General features: G+C 41.1%; 1 protein-coding gene across 1 annotated transcript in view; it reads right to left on the reverse strand.

The window, feature by feature from the left end:
* Positions 1 to 27564, reverse strand: part of CD101 (CD101 molecule) — a 50659-nt gene extending 23095 nt beyond the window's left edge. Inside the window, exons 1-6 of the mRNA XM_021002744.2 lie at positions 27449 to 27564; positions 16823 to 17203; positions 14108 to 14521; positions 12441 to 12830; positions 3703 to 4083; positions 1959 to 2369 (exon numbers count right to left, since the gene is read on the reverse strand). Of these exons, the coding sequence (XP_020858403.1) occupies positions 1959 to 2369; positions 3703 to 4083; positions 12441 to 12830; positions 14108 to 14521; positions 16823 to 17203; positions 27449 to 27512 (2041 nt within the window). The 5' untranslated portion in view covers positions 27513 to 27564. The remainder of the gene's footprint in view (positions 1 to 1958; positions 2370 to 3702; positions 4084 to 12440; positions 12831 to 14107; positions 14522 to 16822; positions 17204 to 27448) is intronic.
* Positions 27565 to 27856: the final 292 nt, after the last annotated feature.

A 27856-nucleotide genomic window follows, 5' to 3' on the forward strand; every position in this document is an offset into this window, starting at 1 on the left:
TACTTCTGTGACCTTGGGCAAGTGACCTCATCATTCTGGCCTCAGTTTCCTCACTTGTAAAATAAAGGAATTAGAGTAGATCTCTCCCAGATCTAAATTAATGATAATACAGACAGAAGTCTGACACTGTACCATATCCACAGGACTCAGACTCTCCCAAAAAAAGTGGGGGAAGGAAGCATATTCTCTCATCTTCTCACTGGGGCCAAGCTTGGTCATTAGAATTAAACAGCAGTCAGCCTTGTTTTGTTCTTTCCATTTATCTTATTGTAATTATTTTTTACATTATTTTTCTTGTTTCTGACTACTGCTGATTACTAAATATAATCTGCATAAATATGCTATATTTCATACTTAATATGCTTTATACTCTGCATAAAATGTATCTGATCTGATATTCTTGGGTCATATACATCTTCTCATACTTCTCTGAATTCTTCATGTTTGTAATTCTTTATGGCATAGTAACATCCTATTATATTCATGCAATCATCATGTGTTCAGCCATTCTTTAATCAATGAATATGATAGATATAACTGTAATTCTCATTTTACACATCAATCAATCCATCAATAAATACTTATTAAGTACCTATGTTCCAGGCAGGGCTGCTAGGTGGCAGCTAGGGAATAGAGCACCAGGCCTGGAATCAGGAAGACCCAAGTTTAAATCTGGCCTCAGACACTTACTGGCTGTGTGATCCTGGGCAAGTCACTGTACCCTGTTTGCCTCAGTTTCCTCATCTGTAAAATAAGCTGGAGGAAGAAATGGCAAACCACTCCAGTGTCTTTGCCAAGAAAACCCCAAATGGGGTCACAAAGAGTGGGACACAACTAAACAACAACAAAATGTGCCAGGCGCTATGCTAAGCACAAGAGGCAAAACATAGTCCCTGTCCTCAAGGAACTTACAATCTAATAGATATTAGAGATGATAAAACCTAGGTTCAGAATAGTCGAGTCACTTGCCCATGGTCACATGAGTAAGTAGGTATTAGAGATGAGGTTTGATTTCAGGTCTTTCCTGACCTCAAGCCCAGTATCCTTCCCACTTTTTACCCATGCTGTCTCTTGTTGATTGGAAGAAAGGCAGCTGACCTTAGCAAGGACATCTCATTCTGTCCAGGTTGCTTCTGAGTTCTTTATAAATTTGTTTAACAACAGCTCTGCTACCTTTAACTGTGCACAGACAGACGGGAGTTGGGTAGAGAGGGATTTTGACTGTGTGTATTTGCATATGGGCCACTTAGAAGGAACTCTATACACATATTAGAGTCAGCTCTCAATTATTTCCAGGCAGCTTTTCTGCTTTGCCATAAATAAAGCATGGTAAATCTTGTTTCTAACCTCTTGGTAGTCAAGCCAACCTTGTAAACCACTACCTGTCCTCAGGCCAAGTGAGATTCAGAAAACCAGCAAAGCTTGGGGAGAGAGGGAGAGAGGGAGAGATGGAGACAGAGAGAGAGAGAGAGAGAGAGAGAGAGAAGAGAGAGAGAGAGAGAGAGAGAGAGAGAGAGAGAGAGAGAGAGAGAGAGAGAAAACCTCTGCTCAGACCATGCTGTACCTTGGAGTGAGAAAGGTGATCCATCTTTCTCCAGAATGAGGTAGAGAACAATTAAGAATGCAGGTGGGAAAGTGGGTTAAGGAGGAGGAAAAATTTTCCATTTCTTCCTAATTCGATTCTTGACATCATTGCTTTATTATTTGGCTAAAGTTGTGTGAATTCCCAGAACATCGCATGCAGCCAATTTTAAATATAAGCACAAAAATGTATCTTAAAGCCAAACATGCTTTTTGGCTTATCCATACAATTCCTCTGCTTCCAGAATAAAGAACATGCATGCAAACTACATGGTACATTTGGGGGGAAAAATAGTGCATGATGATTTCATTTTCCTAACTTAACATAACAAGACAACTGCTAATAAGACAAGGGATTTGTTTCAACTGAAGTTTACCCGGCAAAATAATATCTATCCCCAGTGGGTGAGAGATGGCCACTGCTGCTCTCCTGGCTGGGCCATAGGTGTATTGTGTCTCTCTCTGGTAGGCTTCCACTTTACACTGATATATTCCGGTGTCTTCTTCTGCGGCATCATAGATTAGGAGTTGAGAACCAGAAGAAGACTGTGAAACCTTCATTTTCTTTTGAATCTGCTCTTGGGTGTGGCCCCATTCAACGGTGCCGTTCTGAGCGACTGTGACTAGCTGCTGATAATCTAATGCTCCCCGGGGCTGAAATTGCCAGGTTACTGTTATTGGCACCTTCAGGGCCGAGTAGTCAGAACGGATGATGCAGGACAAGGCAAAGGTTTCACTTACTCTGACCTTGGGGTGGCGGCTCTGCAGAGTCACATGTAAACCTGAATCTGCAGTTAAAAACAAGGAACACAATTCCAGGACAGTTATAAGATGGAAACACAGCAGGTCCATAGCTTCCTAGCTGTTGCTGCTGCATATTCAAACCCAAGTGTTCATAACATACAGGGAGATGCTGTATATTGTCAGGCTGAAATCAATCTAAATTTATACTTTCTGTACAGGCTGACTCTCTCCTAAAGCATGGTGTTTCCCACTAGATGTTTTTTAAGGCATTTACTCAAGGATAACCCCCTCCCCTTCCCCAATCTATCCCTCTAAAGTCACAACTCCATACTGCCTAATAACTGTTCCTTTCAAGAGATGAGGGGGGATGGGTTTGACTCTGCTAACTACTAACCCTTAGCTGTAGCTGTCAGGGTGGGGACCTCTCAGCTGTCATGAATTCCCAACATACTTGTCATGTGGTGATTCTAGGAGGAAGGAGCCATTTTCAACCCTTAAAGTTAACTCAAGTGTCATGATTTGATATCTGTTTCAAGGATCACTAAATTTTACAGATGTAGTGGCCTAAGATTACACTTTGTAACATGGAGCACACTTCCACCCACACCTCAGCCCTTTTGGCTGTAAATAATTTGACCATCCCATTAAACCATGTTCCCTTGGGGAAATAACATCACACAAGTGCTATTTTCTTATTGAGAACTATCCTGTGGAAAAGGAATTCGTCTGCTTGCTTCGTCCCAAAGGGCATAACTGGGAAGTGTGTGAAAGGTGTAAATAGGCGGATTTAAGCTTGATGTGAGGAAAAAAACTTCCTAACAATTAAAAATATACAAAAATGAAATGGGCTGGGGAAGGAGGCAGGGGGGTCCTTTTCATGGGAGTTCTTCAAGAATTGACCAGATGACTACTTGTCTAGAATGTATTATAATAATATATTATGTAGTATAATAATGTATTATATAATAATGTAAAATAATATAATAATATACTATACAATTATGTATTATAATAGTGTATGATATGTATTATAAGTATAATAATGCACAGTAGTCTGTTATAATAATGTATCATAATTATTATATATGGTATAATTATATTGTAAATGTTTATATAAATATATAAGTAGAAATAGTACATATAATTATAGTTATTGTATTATATATTACATACAATAACAGAATATGTTGTAATAATATAATATCTATGATATAATCATCTGTTATAATCTAATCTAATCTAAATACAGAATGTATTATAAGGAGGAGATTCTTTTTCCAATATAGGTTGGACTAGATGACCATTAAGGTCCCTTCTGACTTTAATATCCTGCAATTCTGTGAAATGGAAGATAAGAAAAGGATCTGATTGACTTACTTAGAGAGTTCACAGTGACTGAAGTCTTCTGAGCCCAGCTCAAACCTTCATCCTTATTCTGAAACTCTGTCACTTTGCATTCATAAGTCCCTCCGTCTGTCGTCAAGGTGTTGAAGATCTCCAGACGGAATGTGGCTACGTTCTCTTTCTCCAACCTTATACAGCCATAGTTGCTGCGGTCTTTGTAGGAAGGACCCAGGTGCAGAGTACCATCTTTTTCCAGGCTACCTACAAGCTCTGGCTGCTGCAGGTCGACTGGAATATGCCACCAGACAACGGAGAGAGGACGTTCTGCTCCATTCAACTTACAGCGAAAAATCAGGGCTTCTCCTTCCCATAGTGATCTCTTTCCACTCTCTGTAGATAGTTCCATATTTTTTGCTGTGGATTTTATTTGTGAGAATCAATTTGCTGTTTCATTAAACAAACAAAAATTTTCATCATTCTACACCTGGTGAAATCCTCATTAATTTAGATTCTGATATTTTGAACTTGTCCTGCCTAATGTCATTAATTGATTTCACAAAAATATGATGTTAAGAGAAATAATATTATTGGGGGCAGTTATTCCCATAGGAAGAATGCTATAAACAGGACAGTAAGTAGACCTAGAGATTACCACCAATTATCTAATTAGCAACTGAGGCAATCAGTCTGAATTAATTACAGCTTTCTCTCCCTCCCTTCCTACTTGTGTCCCTTTCCATTGTTTTTATTTGCCCCTTCATACCCTATTTGCGTATATATTGTTCTTGTAGAGGGTAAATGGGGCTGCTAGGTGGCGCCATAGTGCATAGTGCTGGGCTTGGAGTTAAGAAGACCCACCTTCCCGAGTTCAAATCTGGCTTCAGACACTTACTAGCTGTGTGATCCTGGGCAAATCACATCACCCTATTGGCCTCAGTTTCCTCATCTGTCAAATGAGCTGGAGAAGGAAATGACAAATCACTCCAGTATCTTTTGTCAAGACAACCCCAAATGGGGTCACAAAGAGTCACACATGACTGAAATAACTGAGCAACAATAGAGTGAACGTGTACATCCTAATATTATGGCTCCTCAGAGTCACTCAGATTAATGACTTGGATAAAGGCATAGACGATAGGCTTACTAGATTTGCAGATGGTGCAAAACTGGGAGGAAAAACAAATATGGCAAAAGACAGAATTGGAGTCACAAAAGGTACCAACAGGCTAGAATAATGGACAAAGGCTAACAAAATTCAGCTTAATAGGAATAAATGTAAACTCTAGGATTGGGACCCAAAGAGATCGACTGTTTAAGTACAAGATGGAGGAAATGGGGTTGCAGAGAAATTTAGGTGAAAAAGACATGGGTGGCTTTAATGGATCACAAGCTCAGTATGAATCAGATAGGTAATGTAGCAACCAGAAGAGATGATGTGATAATCTTAGGCTGCATGAAAGAAAATGTAGCATCCAGAGTGAAGGACATAATGATTCTTTTGTATTTTGACCTAATCAAGCCACATCTTGGTTTCTATTTCTGGAAGCCAGCTTTTTAGAAGAGATGTCGACACTGGCAAGCCGGAGCACAGTTGGAGAAGGACAACCACTATGGCGAGGGGGCTTGGAACCTTGCCATATGAGCATCAGTTAAGGGAATCATGGACGTTCAGTCCAGAGAACAGGAGATTTAAGATGGCACATGACAGCTGGCTTCAGTATATGAAATATTATCACATGGAAGAGGGATTGCATTTATTCTTTGATCCCAGAATACAGAAATAGGAACAATGGGAGTAGAAGTAACAGGAGGCCACATTTTAGCTCAACAGAAGAAAAAATTCCTAATATATGCTATGTGTGGAAAGGAAGGGAAATTCTATTAAACAAGTCGGAGAAATTGCCAGAAAGAATAGATGGATTTGATTGTGCAAAAATCAAGCATACCAGCACAAGAAAAATTAATGTAACCAAAATAAAAAGGAAAGAAATAAAATGGGAAAATATGCTTCATAAATAGACTTTAGATTTCAGGGATTCATGCTTTTGTCAGTAAGAGAGCTCCTTCTGCTACAATCTCAGAGGACAGTCTTACTCTTTTGTTTGGCATTTAAAGCCCTTCATGACTTGCATCCTCTCTGCCTTTCCAGTTCTTACTCCCCTTCACAAACTCCACAGTCCAGCTATACTTTCCTTTTGGCTGCTCCTCACATGTTCCATTCTGTGCATTTGCATGGCCTGTCCTCCATATATGGAATGCTCTTCCTCTTTGATTCTACCTCCCTGCTTTCTTGGCTACCTTCAGCATTCAGCTCCAATCCCCTCTTCTGCAGGCAGCCTTTCCCATTCTTCTCCTTCCCTCTCCCCGCCTTCTCTTTGGCAGTTCTGTAGACATGAGGTTGTGGGTTCTGCAGAGTTATCATCCAGACCACGTTATACCTATTTAGGTCTTCATAATCCAGGCTGATATTCATTTATTTATAATTGATTATTCTGGAGGTTGAACATTTTTTTCTAACTGATTATTTCTAATTTGCATATCATCTTTTATAATTGTTCATTCATATCCACTGACCATTTATTTATTATGGAATGGGCATTTCCCTCAGACATTTATATACATCCCTTTTTGTTTTTAATGTCATTTTAATCTATTACATTTGCTACAAATATTTATCCTGATCTATTCTATTATTTTATGTAATTATAATACTAGTAACTAACATTTTTATAGTCACCTAATTTTTACAAAGCACTTTACATATGGCATCACATTTGATCCTCAAAATAATGCAAAGAGGCAGGCACTATTTTTATCCCCATTTTACAAATAAGGAGACTGAGGCTGAAAAATGTCAAGTGACTTGGCAAGGGCCACACAGCAAGTAGGTACCTGAGGCAGGATCTGAATCCGGCTCTTCTTGATTTCAGGAGCAATGCTCTGGCCACCTATCTGCCTTTACTATATACAGAAAAGAAGCAGCATGTCATAGTGGAAACCAGAATTGGCTTTGAAGCTAGGAGGACCTCAGTTCCAGTCTTGCCTTTTTTCTGGTTGTGTGACTGGGCAAATCACTTAAATTCTCAGTCAACTCTCTAAGAATATGAGTCACAGGGAAGGTGGCCACCTGCATTGGAAGAGGGAGCATCTTTCTTTACCCAGGAATGAAGAATTTTATTTTTCACCTATACCAATGAATCAGAGACTGAGCCTCTACCCATATGTTTACATATAACATACATCTGTATTGACAGTAGATTTTTATTTATGAATGTTTATAGACAACAGCATTATTTTTATAAACAGTATGGTCTATAGGGAGGCAGCATATGGTACAGGGTCAAGAGCATAGGACTTGGAGTCTGCACATCTGGATTCCACTCGATCCCTCTAGCCACCCACCAGGTCAGTAGAGCCTACTCAGCATAGGCACCTTGGTATCTGCCCTGCCTCTGTACAAGAACCCCCATTCCCACCCACCTTCACATACATACATAATCTACCTCTCAGACTCTGTGACTCCTATGATGAAATAACATTGTTCCATGATGAATTCATTTCTATCATTGCTACCAAAAAGGCCATGACTATTGTTGTAACCCTAACAATCCCTAGGACAGCCCAGATTAAAACTCTCTTCCCTGGCCACTGTTCCCCTCTCTGTACTGTATTCTTCATTAAAATGTAAGCTCCTTGAGGGCAGATACTGCTTCACTTTTATATTTGTATTACTAGTGACCTAGTAAACAGCAAACACTTAATAAGTGCTTGTTGACTCAATTCTAGACTCCAACTCTTTTTTAAAATTAAATTTTATTTTATTTTATTTTTTGCTAGGCAATGGGGTTAAGTGATTTGCCCAGGGTCACACAGCTAGTAAGTGTTATGTGTCTGAGGCCAGATTTGAACTCAGGTCCTTCTGAATCCAAGGCTGGTGCTCTATTCACTGCACCACCTAGCCACCCCTAGACTCCAACTTTTATTGGCTCCATGGTGCTGGGCAAATGATTTAATCTCTCTGAGCCTCAGTTTCCTGTGTTATGGGTATGCTGATACCTGTACTACCAACCTCACAAGATTATTGTGAGAAAAGCATTTTGGAAGTGCTCTGTAAAGGCAGGCTGTTATTTGCACCGAATGTTTATTTTTGTGTAATCTAATCTATCTACCATGTTCCTCATTTCTTTTGTTTGTTCAATAAACACAAATGTAACCTCCATCTACAGTTGAGATAAATATTTTATTCCCGTTATTTGCAAAGGCAGCGTGGCCTCGAGGATAAAATACAGGACTTCTGAGACTGGGTTTCAGTTTAGCCTCTGACACTTGGTCGCTGTGAGATCCTGCCTGAGTCATTTAACTTCGCTCAACAAAGCGTAGTTTTGTTATTCAGTTGCTGCAGCTGGGTCTGACTCTGTGTGACCCCATTTGGGGCTTTTTTGACAAAGATACTGGACTGGTTTGCCATTTCCTTCTCCAGCTCATATTACAGATGAGGAAACTGAGGCAAACAAGGTCAAGTGACTTGCCCAGGGTCTCACAGCTAGTGTCTGAGACCAGATTGGAATTAAGGAAGATGAGTCTTCCTGGCTCCAGGCCTGGCACTCTATGCACTATGGCGCCAGCTAGCTGCCCGTTGGTCAGTTGTTTAATGTGGGGATAATACTACCGGCAGCACCTATCTCCTGGTGGTGTTGCGAGGCTCAGATAGAAATGTCACTGTTAAAATTCATTCTGTTTTTATGGTTTGCCCTTTTATGGGAGGGGCCGTCTTCAGTCAACTTCAAATCTCACTTCTCCCACTGATTAGCTGTGTGATCATGGGGCCACTAGGTGGCACCAAAGTGCATAGAGTGCCAGGCCTGGAGACAGGAAGGCTCACTCATCTTTATGAGTTCAAATCTGTTGTCAGACACTTACTAGCTGTGTGACCCTGGGCAAGTCACTTCACCCTGTTTGCTTCGGTTTCTTCACCTGTAAAATAAACTGGAGAAGGAAGTGGCAAATCTCTCCAGTATCTTTGCCAAGAAAACCCCAAATGGGGTCACAAAGAGTCAGACACAACTGAATTGACTGTGGGAAAGCCCCATTAACCTTTCTAAGCTTCAACTTCCCCATCTGTAAAATGGGGATAATAAGAAATACCTGTAGTAACTACAGCACAGGTTCGTTATGAGACTCAGATGAAATAATAGGTCATAGAATTATGGGTTTAGAGCTGGAAGGGAGCTTAGGGGTAATCTAGCCCAATTCCCTCATTTTACAGATGAGGAAAATGAGGTCCAAGGAAATCAAGTGACATTACCAAGATCACACAACAAATGGCAGAGATTTAAGTGGTGAGATTTGAACACAGGTCCTAGGACCCCAGAACCAAGGCTCTTTCCCCTATGCCACGATGCCTCTAATATGCTGTTCGCTCTTTTGCGGAATGATGTGCCAACATGTACAATCCCAGATTGAGTTTGTCTCTTCCAAATCCTTTTTAATTAGTCAGCCCCTTCCCTTCAATCTTTCTGCTGCAAAGGGAAAATTAGTTATGTTCCTTCATCTAAAGCATGACTCAACTGTATGAAATAAGGAAGCACATAATCCATTTAATTCTGTTTACTGCAGCAAGTGCTTAGAAGGCAATGGTTCAAACGTGGTTTGTGCTCCTCTGAGCTCGGAAAGCGTTGACATTTCCATCGCGCCTGAATGTTGACAGATCCCTTTACATCCATCCTCCCCTCTGATCGTCCCAATCTCTTGGTGAGGTGCAGTTTTCAATCCCCATTTGACAAATCCAGTAACTGAGGCTCAGAGAGAGAAGCGGTTGGCCCGAGATTCCACAGAATAAAGGGGAGAGAGAGAGCCGGCATTCACTCACGTTTCAGTCTGCTGACTCCAAGCCCAGTGCCCCTCAGAGGAGCTCAGAGCAGTCTGATTAATGAACGGCTGAAAACAGAGCTCCCCATAACGTCAACTTCCTTCTTGTTTGTTAGGATAAGCTGACCTTCACAGTCTTTTCAGCCATCCTCTTACACAAAGATCTTAATCACCATCTTCCCAAGCAAGCTACAGCATCCACATGTGTATATATTTCTATTTTCTAAAGATCAGACTTGGGCTAATGTTTGTAAACAGGTAAAGTGAAACATGAATTCCTGCAGAGTCTGAGATTTTGTAATATGCTTATATAGAGAGAGACACACACACACACACATACATTTGGGTGGAGCTGGAGGGAAATTCTTTGGATGATGGCATCATCAGAATAGGAAAACTCTCTTTACTAATGCAGATCTACAACCACAGTATTGTTCAATTTATATTATTAGAGAATCACCAGAGGTAAATAACTTGTCCACAGCTGCACAGAGGGAAGGAAAGGGGGCAAACATTTACTAAGCCCCTACAAGGTGCCACATGGGCAGCTAGGTGGCACAGTGGATAGAGTGCAAGCCCTAGAGCAGGGGTGGGGAACCTGCCCTAGAATCAGGAAGAGCTGAGTTCAAATGCAACCTTAGACACTTACTAGCTATGTGACCCTGGACAAGTCACTTCACCCTGTTTGCCTCAGTTTTCTTATTGGTAAAATGAGCTGGAGAAGGAAATGGCAAACCGCTCCAGTATCTTTGCCAAGAAAACCTCAAATGCGGTCACAAAAAGTTGGACGTGATTGAATTGACTGAACAAGAAAAACATGTACCACCTACTTTTTACTAAATGCTTTACAAATATACAACCCTGGGAGGTGGGTGCTATTATTATCCATCCCCATTTTATAGATGAGGAAACTAAGGCAGAGAGAGATTAAGTGACTTGCCCAGGGTCAAACAGCTGGTATCTATCTGAGGCTAGATTTGAACTCAGGTCTTCCTAAGGCAGCTAGGTGACTCAGTGGATAGAGTGCTGGGCCTGGGGTCAGGAAGAATTGCCTGAGTTCAAATCTGACCTCAGATATTTACTAGCTGTGTGACCCTGGGCAAGTCACTTAACCTCCATTTGCCTTAGGAGAAGGGAATGGCAAACCACTCCAGTGTCTTCACCAAGAAAACCCCACGAACAGTACTGGCATACTATGGTCCATGGCATCATGAAGAGTCGCACACAACCAAACAGCAACAAAAACAACTTCTCTTTCCAGGTCCAGGGCTCTGTCCCCTGCGCCACTTAGCCACCCACACATTTCAGAGATCGGGCTTGAAACCGGGTCTTTTTTCCTCTCCAGCCAGCTCTTTTGTCAAATACCTCCTGCTGCCTCTTGAGTAGGCATTTAATATAAGATGCCTTGTAAACCTGAAAATGCTACATAAATTTCAGCTATCATTACAAGCACAGAAAAGCATGGACCATGTGGGAACAACCACCCTGTAAGCACACACTGCAATAAACAGAATTTAAACATATCATTTGCCTCTTTCTTTTATACAGTTGAGTCATGTTTGGAATGTAGGAGCATGACTCTTCTCCCCCATACAGATGAAAGATGGAAGGGAAGAGACTAACCAATAGCATTTGGAAAAGGCAAATTCCACCGGGGATTGTGAATCCTGGCAAGTTACTTTCCAAAAGGAAGAACAAAATGCTGGAGGCAACATGGTACAGCAAAAAGCTCTTGGTCTGGAGTCCTAGGGCCTGCATTCAAATCCTGACTCTGCCATTTATTAAATGCATGACCCGTGAGAAAATTCCTTCATCTGTAAAACGAGGCTGTTGGCCGAGATAGCCTGAGGTTCCCTCCTGCTCTTCTGTGATCCTCAGATCTTCCCATTTACCCATGTACATGACAATTCTATCTCCCTTACTGCCTAGCCAGCCTTCTTCAACCCTACTCTCCAGGCAAGAGGGTTGAGATGTTTTTTGTGTGATTCCTTCTTTAAGTATGAAAAACCAGAACTTCTAAAAATAGTTACAACAGTATCACAGAAATCTAGAACTGAAAGGGACCTTAGAGATCATCTTATCAAAATCCCTCATTTTACAGGTAAGGCAACTGAGGCCCAGACAGGGTAGGTGGCTTATTGAAAGACAAAGCTAATTAGTTGCAGAAATGAAACTAGACCTTGAGTTACCCTGATTTCCAATCTACCACAGTTTTTCTTTGTGGAATTGTTTCAGACCTGTCAGATTTGTCATCATCCCATTTTGGGGTTTTCTTGGCAAAGATACTGGAGTGGTTTGCCATTTCCTTCTTCGGCTCATTTTACAGATGAGGAAATTGAGGCAATCAGGGTCATAGAGCTAGTAAGCATCTGAGGCTGGATTTGAATTCAGGGACATGAGTCTTCCTGATTCCAAGCCCGGTGCTCCATCCACTGTGTGACCTAGCTTCCTTTCTCTATCAAGCTATTTTGGAGAGAATTATTCACCTAAATAATAATAATAAATAAAAGCAAAGGGAGGGTGAGCAACTTGGAGTTCAGGAAGACAGTTCAAATCCAGCCTCTGACATTTAATTGTTTAACCTCCTGGCAAATCGTTTACTCTCTCCAAATTCCAGGCAACTCTCCTAAGACTCCTAAGCCATATGGATTGACATTGCATCGGCGGAAGGAATTCTCACACCAATGAAATCACATATTGACATAGTCACTTTATAAGAGGATTCACCTCATTCTTCCTTCCAATAAGAACTTTCCTTGGTGTATTTCAAGTAAGACATGTTTTATACTCAGTTTCTCAGGATGCATTCCTTGGGCAAATGGACTCACCAAGGAGGAAATATTAAAAGAGTAAGATACTTGTTCAGGCATGTTTTTTTCAAGGACGGCCCTATCCTTACTTACCTGTTGGCTTTCTGAGACGTATATTGATGTCTGCAAACTGCTTTCTCTGAGGGAGCCCTGGAAAGTCCTTGTGAGAGCTCTCCTCCTCCGTCACCTCACACCTGTATGCACCTTCATCCTGAGGACCCATGGCGGAGATGGTGAAGGTGAAGGCCTTGGGGCTGATCTTTGACACCTGGAGCAGCCCAAGGTTGGCTCTTTCCTCATAGTCTTTCTTTAAGCCCAGAACACCACTAGCATCAAGACTGCCAATGTCAGTGGCATTCAGGTACCAGACCACTTGCAATCTTTGGTTCTGGCTGCTCTTTGACACCACTGAGCAGAACAGTCGCAAAGGCTGCCCTATGGCAAAGGAACTTTCCACAGAAATGTTAACTTGAAAATCTCTAACTGGGAAAACAAAAGTGAGACATTTATTTGCAAGATTCACTTCATTTCTCCTCGCATCCTTTCAGTAACAGAAAGATCATAATTTACGGTAGCCTTTAACCTCTTGAGACCAGTAATCACTCATTTCCTGCCTGAGCTATAACTGAAGTAGGCTGACCAGGGCTTTTCCCGAGGTTGCTGAAATTTATCGGGTGCTGAAAGCATTTGTACTAGTTAAATAATTTAAAACAATTATAAATAAAAAAATAAATATTATATATAATAAAATAAATAATAATAATATATTTATATTTTATATATAAAATACAAATAAAAAATAAAAACAAAATGATAGTTAAAACCAATTAAGCTCATTTAGTTCCTTGTTAGCAAGAACAATTAGCTAAAATAAGAAACTACTACAGATATGCTTTGTCCCCTCCCATTTCCCCCAATGATTCAGTCTCTACCTGAACCCTCCCTGTTCTCTCCCCTGGCTATAGCCTTCTCAACAGCAGCCTCATGTTCTCTCCCTACATGAGGCCTTGAGTCCTAGGATCTGAATTCTTTCTTTGAGATCTTCCTCTGAAACTGAACTTGCCTTAAAAAGTTGATTTGAGTTCTTTCTTTGCTGCTCGTCCTGGGCCCTTAGAATTGCTAGTTACTGTTCTGTATCCTACAATGGAAGAGGAAGTTACCCAGAGAGCACAGAATCTTAGGAAATCTTTTTTTCATTAAGCCCAAGATTTTTTTTTTCTAGACACAAAGTCTAGATAATCTTTTGTCTGACTGAGCTCAGTCAGGTGACTTCCTGCCCTGATTATGTTGCTGACCTCATAGAAGTGAGGGTCCATCCAAGAGCGACATAAAGCTGTGTTGAAGAAGAGAAAAAATAGCATGAACAAAAATGAAACCTCCTATGATAAATTTCAGTTGTTTAGAGATATAATTGAGATACAACTATCAAGGAAGGGGATGCATTCTTACAAATGTCATTCATTACTTGATCAACCAATCAATCAGTCAACCAATGAATATTTATTAAGTCCCTGGTATGCGCTAGGCAACATCCCATATACAATCTCATGTGGATAGAATTAAATTGGAACACTGCATTCTTAACACCTATAATTCCCACAAGGCCAAATCCTACTTTACTCAAACCTTCCAGAAAATGTATTTTGGAACTGAGGCAAAATGGAGTCCCCAAATGGACTTCCTTTTCCTCTCATTAAATCAAAGACACCTCTAAACATACACCAGCGTAGGAATAATTAATCACCTAAAAAGAGTCTTACCTTCAGGTTGGACTATCAATGTAGCTTTGTCTGTCTGTTTCCGAGTGATAAACGTCCATGTCTCGTCAGGGTCCTGGATCCATTCAACGGCTTCACAGAAGAGCTGGCCTTGATCCACAGGCTGCAGTCTCCCTATGAACAACCTGAAGGCTGTATTCCCGATTTTGTCTAGCCTCACATCCCCTGCTGAAAACCTCTCTGTGTAGGAAGATCCGGGGATCAAGATAAAATCTTTGGACAGGGAAATGATCTCGGTGGCTTGGTTTCCTCTTTCCTGAAGTCGGTACCAGGAGACAGAGAGATGGGTGTGTTGAGTTGTGGCCTTGGAGACCTCACAGGTAAGTGCTAATGACTCTCCTTCCTCTCTGTCGAGAGTCTGAGGACTCATGGTCACAGAGAGGGTGTCTGGAATCACTGAACAGAAGAGAAATAATGATGTCCATAGCACAGTATTATATAACATGATTGAATGAAAAGAACACAAGACTTGGATTCCAGGGCCCTAGGTTCAAATCCCAGCTCTGACGCTTACGATCTGGGAAAGTCAATTAACCTCTAAACATCGCAATTCCTCATCTACAAATCTGAAATTATATTCCTAGTATCATAGACTCATAGGATTTAGAATTTAGAGATCATCAATTCAAACTAGCTTATTTTATGGATAAGAAAACAGACTTCCTCAAGGTCACACGGGTCCAGGGAGGTGCTCATGAGAGCCATTTATTAAATTATCAGTGTGAAGATTTATATCTTGGAAATCAGCAAGTGCTATAAATTAAGGCTCAATTTATTGTTTTGTTGATTGTCTAGACTTAAGAAAGTGAAGGAGAAAATGTAAGTCATGCCAATTAAACTTAAAAGTGGGATATGCTTTTTTGGGGAGCCAATCGTTAAACGTTTACCAGCACACTCCTGCACATGTTGTAGGTAGCAGAGTTATGACTTGACCCCAGGTACCCTTATTCCAAATTGAGCCCTCTTTTTGTGATTCTGAGTTTACTGGCAAGTATTGGTAAGCACCTCATTTAAGAATATCAAAGACTACCTCAAAGAGTTGTCAGGAAAGTATTATATAAATGTAATATTATAATTATAATTATTATTATTATATGAAAATAATGCTACTTGCCCACCATCATGACAGCTTTTTATTCAACTAGCCATGTTCTATTTTCCCATCTCCACTGTGACCAATAGCATATATTTGCAAAAGAATGGACTGGGCCAGCGATGTAGTGCCATGATACAGATCAAAGCCAACTGGGGCATAAGAGGACTGAACATTGGCTTCATTAGCATGTGGCTCCAAGCAAGTTGGCTAATCAGCCTCAGGTTATATTTAAATGGTGCAGTGGAAAGAATACAGAACTAGAAGCCAGGAAACCTGGATTCAAGGCCCAACCCTCCCAATTAGCTTATTGTGCAACTTGGCAAAGCACACCCCTTGAAGGGCTTCGATTTCTTCATTTGTCAAATGAAGGAGTTGATAAGAAACTCTCTAAAGTCTCTTTGTGGCCTTACAATCTGTAACCTATGATTCTCAGCCAACACAAAATGCATGGATAGAGTTTTGGCACCAAGAAGGAAAAAAAAACCACAAAAGCTTATTTCTTCACTTGGGTTGAGACAAAAGGGCAAACCCAAAGACCAAGGATTTCCATGGAATAACCAAGACAATTAGGGAATCTTTAATTAGCAGTAACAACCTCTAGCTAACCAGGAAGTTCACTGACACCCTGGATACTTAAAAAAGTATAACCACCTAACCCTACATGGCAGGGATGATAGATAAAGAGGACATACTGCATTTAGAGAGAAGGTGCACCTTTATTTCTAGGCTTTAAATCATTTGGACAAACATGAAATGTGCTTTTTCCATGAAATACATACTCTAAAATGACAATAAATCTGTGGTTTCATCAATATGGGCATTCCCTACAATGATGCAGATGGCGACCCATTCATGCATGCCCATCCTATGCAACTGGCATTCAAGTTTTCCACAGGTACCTCCATTTCATTCTCTTGACCTTGTATAGAAGCCAGTGGAATACTTGAGCTGGTAATCCGCTGGTAAGCCCTCACTCTCGTTACCTCCATTTTTGGCCACACATTTCTTCACTGATCTCATACGTTGATTTGATACATTGCATCATAGATTTTAGTCACAAAAAGAATGAAAAATATGATGTACTATTAAATCACATTATAATCATAGGCTTTTGCAACTGAAGTAATCACAGTGTCATCAACCAATAAGCCTTTGTGAAGTTCCTACTTTGTACCAATCTCTGTGTTAGACACTGGGGATACAAAAACAAAAATGAAATAATCCCTACCCTCAAGTAACTTACATTTAAATCACGTGTGTAAATCAGTATGCACAGAATACATACAAAGTGAACCAAGGGAACTTTGGGAAGGAGGACATAAGGAGCTTGGAGGGATCAGGAAAGACTTCATGTAGAAGGTGGCACTGAAGGAAACCAGCTTCTAAGAGGCAGAGGTGAGGAGAGAATGAATTCCAGGTATGAGGGGCATAGCCAGTGCAATGGAATAGACATGGGAAATGGAAGTCAGCCATAAATAGGGAGAAAAAGGGCAGCTTGGCCAGACTGGAGAGTTTGAGAAGGGGAATAATTTACAATAAGGCTGGAAAGGTAGGCTGGGATCAGGTTGTAAAGGGCTACATAGAAATGGCATATACTTTACCTGTTAGGTTCACCTTGTCACTGTAGCTCCCAAAGTACTGTTCATCAGTGTTGGGTGTATAACACTCATACTCGCCAGCATCCTGGGTTTGGAGCTTTGAAATATGCAGCAAGACTGAGTTTCCCCGGATCCTCTCCACATAGATATCACCGTGCTGAACTCGAAGGATGTAGAAGGCATAAGTAAAGTCAGTGTCCTTAGTACTGATTATCTGTATCTCTCTTTCTGGCTTATCTGGTTTGTAAATGGACCATTGGAAAGTCTGTTCAGTGGGTCCCTGGTGGCCAGTTACATTACATGCAATGCTAACTGGATAACCTTCGGCCCGGTACAGTGGTCCTTTCTGAACTGTTACTCTTCTCTGGCCAATGATGAGCTCAGCTTTCCCATTAGAAAAGGAAGAGAAATAAAAACAGATTAATATTGTAGTTCCCTACGTACAACACAGCGTAGCTCCCTATGTTACAATTCTGGTAAATGAGATCACAGGTTATTGACTGCAGTAGCAGCCTAAACACTCAATGTCTTCTCAGGCTGAACATTAGTGGAATGGCTTGATGAGCTAATTGGATTTTAGGGGTACAGTGGGAGGCAAGGATATGGTGGAGAGATATCAAGAGAGTCTGGCAGAAGGCATGGGATGATGAGATGGAGTTAAGACAATTTAAAAAAAGGTCATAAAAGCAAGCCTGAGGGAGTGTAGCATTTAGTGAACCTTATGAATCCATAAGGATAGAGAATGAAGAAGAGAAAGGATGTTAGAGAAAAGGGACGATGAAAGGAATGGAGAAGAAAGATATCATAAAGATCACATTAATGCTAAAAAAAATTCGAAGGGGAAGAGAAAAAGGATGCTAAAAAAAAAAGGCAGGAAAGACAATGATTCACCAAAAGAAGCAAACCCAATACAAAAGAATTTGATTTACTAAACATTTAATAAGTACCAACTCTAAGCAAGACATTGTGCTAGGATCTGAGGGGCATAAGAATTAAAAAAAAGATCTAATCCCTGATGATAGAACTTACCATCTACCAGGAAAGATGAGGCTCTGTGACTCAGGACAAGTCATTTAACCTCTCAATACTCTAGACAACTCTCCCAGACTGTAAGTTGTAAGGAAAGCATACTCCTATAGTAAGAAAGGGAGTTCCCTCACCAGGGACTTCCCCAAACCCGGAAAATCATAGGTCTGGCCCCTGTTCCAATATTACAAAATAGAACATTCAACAGCCAAACGGCAGTCCCACCTGCATACCCCCCAATAGTACCTCAAACTCTGTGTTCAAGACTGAGCTTATCTTTTCCCTGAACCTGCTCCTCCACCCATCTTCAATACTTCTATCACGGATACCATCATTCTACCCTATCTTCTGGATCTGAAAAACCTGTTTCCCTCTTGGATTCTTCCCTTTATATCTGAGAAGTTACACAATTTCATTGAATCTACCTCTGTAGGATCCCCAAATCCACCTCCTCCTTTCTATTCCCATAACCATCACCCTCATTACCATCTGCCCCAACTACTACAAAAGCCACCTGCCAGGTGAGCCATCTCCCTCCCATCCCTTCTTCCTACTGTTGCCAGACTAATGTTCCTCATGTATAGATTTGGTCATTTTATGACTCTGCTCAAAACTCTTCAATGGCAGCCCAGTAAAATTCAAATTCCTTGGACCGGCAGTTGAGACCCTCCATGGTATGGTGCCAACCTTTCTTTCCACCCTTTCCCGTATTCTAAGACCCACAGTCAAACTAGAATATTTATCCTGTACTCTTTGTCCTCCATGGCTTTGCTCATGCCATTCATGTATCCATTCATATATTTTGGGGGGGTCCAATTTGTGATTTCATTGGTGTGGGGAGTTCCTCACGGACTCCCTCTACCAGTGGAGACTAGCCACCGTAGTGGCTGGGATGCTGACTGTCCAGGATTACACAGCCAATACATAGGGTTCATGTTGGGAGCCAGAGGGACTCCAGCCCAGGACTTTCTGAATGAGCCCAACTCTCTATCAGCAACGTCAGGCTGCCCCCTCTCAAAACAAACAGCTACAACAAAAAACACTTATTAAGCGCGTGCAAGGCAGTATTCTAGGGACTGACAGTACACATAGAAAAATGAAAACTGTTCCTGCCTTCAAGGAGCTTATAGTTTGGACACCCGAAATGGTCTCCCCGATTGGTTCACTGGCCTGCTGAGCTTCTACTTAGCCTTTAAATTCCAATAAAGGAACCTATCCTGACCCACTCTAATCAGGAACGGTTCTCCCTGCCCCCCCCCGATTTCACAAACACTTTGCATTTGTTACTTAATCCATATTATTTTGTGCGGTGGTTATTTGTGTTTACATCACATTCCACTACTAGACGTGTCTAGTTATGGGTTCCATCTCTGGTTTGGGCCATTGAGTTTTTATCTTTTCAACATCTGGCAACAATCTTACCTGATGCGGCTTTCTAGGTGGTGCAAGTAGATAGACTGCTCAGTTTGGAGTCAGGAAGAGCAGAGTTCAAATGTGTTCTCAGATACTTACTTATGTTACCATGGGCAAGTCACTTAATTTCGGTCTGCCTCAGCTTCCTCACGTATAAAATGAGGATCATAATAGCCTCCTAGGGTTGTTGTGAGGATCAAATGAGATAATATTTGTACAGCACTTAGCACAGTGCCTGGCACACAGTAGGAGTTTAAGAAGTGTTTGTTCTTAAAAAAAAATACACCAAAAAAAAGAGGCAGCTAGGTAGTACAGTGGATAGAGCACTGGCCCTGAAGTCAGGAGGACCTGAGTTCAAATCTGGTCTCAGACCAAATACTTGACACTTACTAGCTGTGTGACCCTGGGCAAGTCACTTAACCCCAACTGCCTAAAAGAAAATACAAGAAATGTTTGTTCTTTTCCCACTAGGCTATAAGTTCTGTGAGGATGATGATGATAATCATCTCCTCTTCCTCCTCCTCCTTCCTCCAATTGGGGTTAAGTGACTTGCCAATGGTCACATAGCTAGTAAGTATCTGAGGCTGGACTTGAATTCAGATCCTTTTGACTCCAGGGCTAGATCTCTATTCACTGTGCCACCACACTGCCCCTCTATTTTTTTTTAGGCACAAAGAAACAACTATTTAATAAAATATCTAAATACATCCAGTATTTCAGAAAAAGTGGCACTGTGTACTCAATTACTTTGCTAGTGCATGTCCCTTTATTTGGTCAATTTTTCATAAAAAAAAGAATTTATGTCCACATCTAAGACAGTTTCCTGAAAGTCATCATCATAGAGGTTTCTGTAATCTTCAAGAGAAATCTTAAGTTTTATAGTTGGAACAGTACAGCAGGCACTGAGTAACTGTTTTAAAAATTAAATTAAAGAGGTACAAAGAGCTACTAGAAATCAGAGACAGAGTGCATAGGATTCTAGATGTAGAGCTGAAAGGGGTTTTGGGAGTCATCAAAGTTACTCCCCTCATTTTCTTATAGATGAGGAAACCGAGGCCTAGAAGCAGCTTGTCCAGAGTCACACAGCTGGGAAGCATCCGACCTAAGCTAGAACTCGAGTCCTCCGGACTCCATGTCCAGCACACTCTCCATGACTGCCCCTCGGTGAACACTGAGACAAACATTGCATACAAGTATTTTCAAAGAGTAAGAAAAAGGCCAGCCCACAAAAGACACTTCAAAGATAATTAAAAGGAAAAACATCACTCACCAGTACTGACAGTTAAAAAGCATTTGGTAAGCCCCTACTACGTGCTGGGTGTTCTACTAAGCCCTGGTAGGTGATTCACAAAGACTCAGATCTATAGGTTACATTCACAGCTCCCTGTGGCATGACCTGTTTAGATACAGGGAAAGGATGAATACCTTAGAAATTGCTGAATTGCTTTGACCAAATTGATTCTGCACCAGTAGAGGGGTGATGTGTAAACATGATTCATGTAAGGTATCATTGACCCATAGGAGGTATATATTCTGGAAGTTTAAAAAATAAAAAAAAATTGAGGCTTGGCAGCATCTGCTGGGCCTTTCTCGGGCTTTTGTCTAAAATTACTTCTCTTCATAGACACAGAGCATCCGGTTGGTGAGATTTTGTCTGAATAGATTCAGCTGAGTACAGTCAGCGTTTTCTTTTATCCTGCCTCATTTGCCATTTCTACTGCCCAATTACTACTTTATTATACATTGCTTATTCACTCATGTGTATCATGTGTTTGAGGCTCTCCTCCCCAGTCAGATGGGACATCTCTTGTAGGTGGGGATCAGACAGTTAGGGCTGGAAGGTGCCTCTCACACAGCTATCGAATACAGACCTTTATTTTACATATTTTATATTTTTGCATATATTATATATATTTTGTATATATTTTATATTTTTGTATATATATTGTATATTATACATACATATATATATATATACATACATATATATATATATAAATTTTTTTTTAAATTTAGGAATTTGAGGCCAAGATGGGTTAAGAGACTTGCCCAAGGCCACACAGGTAGTTAAATGGTAGATTCAGGGTGAAAACTCAGGTATTTTTATGGTACCTAGGTAGTGGAGTGGATAGAGTGCCAGGCCTGGAGTCAGGAAGACCTGAGTTCAAATCCAGCCTCAGTTACTTACTAGCTGTGTGACCCTGGGCAAGTCACTTAACTCTGTTTGGTTCAGTTTCCTCATCTGTAAAATGAGCTGGAGAAAGAAATAGCAAACCACCTGAGTATTTTTGCCATTTGTTGCTGTGTTTCAGTCATATCTGACTCTTAATGACCCCCATTTGAGGTTTCCTTAGAATGGTTTGCCATTTCCTTCTCTAGCTCCTTTTACAGATGAGGAAACTGAGGCAAACAGGGCTAAGTGACTTGCCCAGGGTCACAACAGCTAGTAAGTGTCTGAGGACGGATTTGAATTTGGGCCTTCCTGATACCCAAAGCTCTATTCACTGCATACCTAGTTACCCCTGCATCTTTGTCAAGAAAACCCCCAAAATGGGGACATGAAGAGTTGGACGTGATTGAAAATGACTAAACAACCACAAAACGTTTTGGCAACTCAGCGGCTTAGGCCAGGCATTCTGAGTTCGAATTCAGCCTCAGATACTTATTAGCTATGTACAAGGTCTCTGAGCCTCAATTTTCTTACCCGTCAATTGAGGATAATGAGAACACCCACCTCTCAGGTTGTTATGAGGATCAAAAAATACATGTAAAGTGCTTTGTAAACCTTAAAGCACTATAGAAATGCTAGCTATCATTGCTACTGTTATCACTTTGATTCCAAATCTAGCCCCTTTTTTAATGGGCCAATACTTGGTCACACACTTTTAGTGGAAAAAACCCTGGGCTTGGACACATAAGACATGGATTTGAGTGTCAGCTCTGTTACTTATGGCCTGGGTGACACTGTGCAAATAACTTTACCCCTTACAGTCAAAATTTCCTCATCTGTAAAATGGGCATAATCTTTGCACTTCCTATAGAATATGTGTATATATATGTATATGTATATCAAATATACATATTTCCTATATATTTTATATCTATCTATCTATCTATCTATCTATCTATCTATCTATCTATCTATCTTTCACACATGAAAGAATGTATGGGAGGAAAGCTTTATAATTGGGGGGAAAGTTATGGTTTATATTTATACATATATACGTATTTCTAAACATATCATGCCTACATAGCACAAGGCTTAGGTGTTTAAAAAAATGCATATTTTTGATTGTTGTGAATCCTGATGAGAGAGAAAGTATGGTGTCATAGAGGTAGTTCTTGGAGTTATGTCTTGGGTTCAAATCCTGTCACTGATGTGCAATGATGGCCAAGTCACCACCTTCCAGAATTCCAAATGACTCCCTCAAAATGATTAAATTACAGATGGGTTGTTGATACACATCAGTGGAGGGAAAGATTGTACAAAGTAGTTCCCCTTCCCAATGACATCACAGGTCCAGACCTATCTGATTTCTCTATCCACACATATTATATATGCATATATGATGTACTGTGCATATGTGTGTACTATATCTATATTTCCTGATACAGATCTGCCAAGCATGGCGCCATCTTTGAAAAAATTTTGAAATAGCTAATGTCTTGGACACGGGTGTGTGTCAAAAAGAGTTTTAAACCTGATCACTGGAATGGTGTGTGTGTGTGGGTGCGGGTGTGTAGGGGTATGTAGGGGTGTGTGTGTGTGTGTGTGTGCACATGTGTACATTTGTGTTTGTTGATGAACTCAAGCAACAATTCTAGAACCTTTCTGGAAATAGCTCCCTAAGAAGCAGCTTATCTTCTTTTTTCTAAACTCAACAATAGACCCTACAAATCTAAAGGATGTGGTTAACCCCAATCAATTTTGTCTTTATATATGAATCCAAGACTACTAATTGGACACAGCCTCTCAAGGGGGCGGTGAGAATGGGTTTCTCTTTTTAACCCATCCAAGACCCCATTTCAAAGACCCCCTTGTGATAAATGGGATTCATGCATAAAACTGAGCCAATGCTTATAATAATAATAATAGCTAACATTTTAAGGAAGCACTTTATAAATATGATCTCATTTTATCCTCACAAAAACTTTAGAGGAAGGAGTGATTATTATCTGAAGAAACCAAGGCAGAGGTTAAATGACTTAATCAGGGTCACATAGCTAGTAAGAATCTGAAGTTACATTTGAACTCTGGTCTTCCTGACTTCACATCCCACACTCTCACCCACCATGCCACCCGCCTGCCTCAGAGGAGGCTGTTGCTGGGAACTGCAAACAGGTCAAAACCTGATGTGGCCCAGACCAAAGCCTGAACTTGTAACTTGTGTGCATCAGCTTTTTTCTCTAACCAGTTGAGCTTAATATGCTTCTCATTGACAAAAGTAACTATTTCAAAGTTCACATCAATAAACATACATGTTCACCAAAGTAGATGATGATTTTAAAATGAATTTCTGGCATTTGGGTGAATTATAATATTATATTTCTAATATTTTTCTTGTTGCTTTCTTCAGCATAGTGTGGAGGGAAAAGCATTGGATTTGGAATCGAGGGGGCCTGCATTTAAAACCCAACTCTGAGGTGCAATGAGGTGGCACAGTGGATAGAGCACTGGCCCTGGGGTCATGTGGACCTGAGTTCAAATGTGACCTCAGACACTTACTACCTGTGTGACTCTGGGCAAGTCACTTAAACCCCACAAAAAACCAAAAACCCAGCTCTATTATTTACAGCCTATGTGAGCCTGGGCAAGTCATTGTGCTTTCTTAGGACTTGTATTCCTAATCTGTAAAATGAGGGCATTGTTACCCTCCCTTCCTTCCCACATTGTAGGACCGGCACCCTTGCTTGACTCGAACCAACCTTTAGTCTGACAAAGGTGCTGGGAGAAGTCTTGGAGAAAAAAACACCACCGGAGGTCCCAGTATTTTATCATTACATTTTTGGTTAATGAGTCACCTGACCTCTTGAGGTCTGATCTGTGAACGTGAAGGAACAGAGAACTGCTTTTGTGGAGTAAGGGTGGGTTAACGTCTACTGTGTTTTAGCTAGCAACTAGGAACTAGGTCTTCAACCCGTAAATGCAGTACTGGTTATAGTTATGAGTGCCCCGTCTCAGGAAGGATAGGGATGAGCAGGAGAAGGTCCAGAAGAGCACAGGTTGATTAGACCATGTAGGATCAGAAGTTCAAAGGGGTCTCGGAGATCATCTAGTATTCAAGGAAGGTGAGAACTTGAGAGGTTTATTAAGAGATGGTGATTAACAAAGATAGGAATGGAGCCTAGGTGTTCAGACTCAAAATCCATGGACCTTTCCACAACACTGGGCCATCCTTTTCCTTCTCCTTATCTTCCCATACGGAAACACGGTTCGATATTGAAGTCAGATCCCCAGAATGCATTTCAGAGTGAGCTGCGCCCACCAGAATTTAGAAGAAACAGATCATCTGTTTAGATAGATTTAAGTGGGTTAAGAAAAAAAAATCACTTCCACATTCCCCTTCCTGTTCTGTTGACTATGGGCTTTTTTTCCCCCCCAGGCCCTTTCTTCTGCCAATAGAAAAGTTCAGGGAGAAAAAACGGAACTTAAGTTTCTCTAAAACTGCACAATTTCAATGCCAGTTTAGTCTCCTCATATAATGAAATTTGGCAGTGCAGTATAGCAAAAAGTACATTGGAGTTGGAATCAAGGGACCTGAGTTGGGAGCCTGGCCCCAGCACTTCTACTTTTGTGATTTGGGCCTGTCACTTTCTCTGAGCTTCCGTTTCTTCACCTATAAGGTGAGGATAATAATACTTGTAATAACAATAATCATCACTGATATTTACAAGCTACTTTAAGGCTTACGATGTTCTTCACATTAATTATTTCATCTGATCTTCACAATTATCCCTTGTGGTAAGTGAAGAGAACCTTCATTTTTAGATGGGTAAACTGAGGTTCTGGGGGCAGGTAGGTGGTACAAGTAGATAGAGTGCCAGGTCTGGAGCCAGGAAGACTCAATTCTCTGAGTTCAAATCTGGCCTGATACACTTACTAGCTGTATGACCCTGGGCAAGTCACTTAATCTTCTTTGCCTCAGTTTCCTCATCTGTAAAATGTACTGAAGAAGGAAACGGCAAACCACTCCAGTATCTCTGCCAAGAAAACCCCAGAAGGGGTCATAGAGAGTCTGACATGCCAGAAATGACCGAACAACAACAAAACTGAGGTTCTAAAGATGAGGTGACTTGCCCAGGATCCCACATTTAGTAAGTGTTGGAGGTAGGCAGATTTATAAACCTGGGTTTTTCTTGACTCCAAGACCACTCAGAATTGTCAACTCCTCCAACTCAACCTAATTCACAGGGCTTATAAAGAAAGTACTTGGTAAACCATATGAGGCTACAGAAATATGAGTTATTGTTATTTTACAAAAAGCAAAACCATTTGGAAATGGTCTACCACAAACACACCAAGTACAACAGACAGAAATAAACGCATGGGACCTTTAGCTCACCCAGGATCTCCATCCTGTCTCAGCACAGTGATGATCATTTAGCCCCTAATAAAAAAGCCTAGTGACATTCCAGTAACCTCCACAGACTTCCTGGTCCCAGAATCCAACCCTGACTGCTTTAACCATAGTCCTCAGGACTTTCACAAGCCCAGCTCAATTAAGTCAGTCAACATTTACTGAACACACACTATAGGCTGACAACACTCTTTAATTCTCTGTACTCAGTCCAGCTCATACCGGTATTGGGGAAGCTAAGCTCCCCCTGCCTGTCCTTTCATAGACCTCCCTCAGCCTAGTCTAACTCTTCAGCCACTTAGCAGCCCCAGTTGGATGAAAAGTCTTCCATTCCCAAATCAGTAATACCCCATCAGCCCAACCAAGATACCTCAGCAGGCTCCCACTCTATCCAAAGCAGTTTCCACCTAGCCTCAATTCATTCCTAGTAAAACTTCCCTTCCTCTCTCCAATATGGTCCAGACAACCCTAGGTTCAAGCCCCAAACCAGCAACACCCCATTAAGCTCCCTCATGATGCTGTCTTCTAGACCAGTTATGTCTTCCTCTAGACCTACCAGCCTAACCCAGACAGTTAATGAGAAGTCTTATCTTGAGGCAACTCAAGTATCACAGTGCACAGAGCACTGGTCTTAGAAGACCTGAGTTGAAATCTGCCTCTGTTATTTACTAGCTGTGTGACCCTGGGCAAGTCACTTAACTCAGTTTGCTTTAGTTTTCTCAACTGTAAAAAGGGGATAACAGCAATCACCTACCTTGCAGGATTGTGAGGATCAGATCTCTCTCCCACCCCCATTTTCTTCTCTCTCCCTCATCCACCCTAGTCAGCCCCTTCAAGGTCTGTCTTGGTATTCCAGTACAGGTACAACAATCATCTCCCTAAAGGAATCCACATTTAGTCAGGGAAGACTTAATTCTAGAAAAGAGGGATCAAAAATGGAAGTCCTGGGAAGAGCAAGGGGTAATGAGCAGGAGAGACTATAGCCAAGACATCTTCCCCCTCTCCAGGGCCAGACCTATCTAACCTAACACCCAAATGAACTCATGTGTTTAAAGCTTTTTGCATGCCTTAAAGTGCTAATATAATTATTCGACAAGCATTTAGTAAACATCTAGCATGTACCAGGTGCTGACCTAGCCGCTAGAAATATCAAGAACAATATGAAATGTTCTCCACCCTCAAAGCACTTACATTTTACATGGAAAGATAACATATGCAACATGTACATACATATGCAGGGAAAAAAAAGGCAATGGTGAGGAGGGCAATAGTAAGTGGAGGAACAGGTAGGGCTTCCCAGAAGACGTGCCACTGGAGCTGAGCTTCGAAGGAACCCAGAGATGCTAAAAGGAGGAGATGAGAAGGGAGGACATTCCATTCCAGTCTTGGGAGGCAGCCCGTATATAAAGTTTATGATGATGCTAAGGAGGAGGTCTATTCTTTTGCCTGCCACAGCAGCCCCCTCCCAGCGCAAAACACTGCATCTTCCTAACCATCCTCCCAATTTATAAAGTGCTTAATAAATGCCTACTCTCTTCCCTCCCATCCCATCTTGCATTCTACTTACTAGACCTGGCAACACACAGAGAAACATGTGGATCGTGAAACTTACTCAGAAAGAGGAGAACATAAGTTGTCACAACTGGGACAGGTCCCATGGGGAGAGGGAGAGACATGGCCTTTTCCTGGCGGAGTGAAGTTATTTGAAAAGCAGATAGTGACAGAGAGCTTCCTTCACAGCCATAAAGAGGAAATGAGGGTGTGGTTTTTAGCCTACAGAGACACAGAGGTGCGTGCAAACATACAGCATATTGCTAAATGCTCCCCTGACCTAGTCACTTCCATTTGTGTGTGTATGAGAAAAAAAGTTAGTTCAAATATTATATATTTTTTAAGTGACCAACCAACCAACATTAACAACAAAAAATTCCTGAAAGACAGCTCCTTTTCCATGTGACGAGTGGAAGCTAAAAGCCTTCTACAATTCTCTGTAATTTCTTTAAATATGTGAAAAATATAT

This window comes from Phascolarctos cinereus, unplaced genomic scaffold (assembly GCF_003287225.1).
Source record: "Phascolarctos cinereus isolate Bilbo 61053 unplaced genomic scaffold, phaCin_HiC Scaffold_5;HRSCAF=322, whole genome shotgun sequence".
NCBI classification, from domain to species: Eukaryota; Metazoa; Chordata; class Mammalia; order Diprotodontia; family Phascolarctidae; genus Phascolarctos; species Phascolarctos cinereus.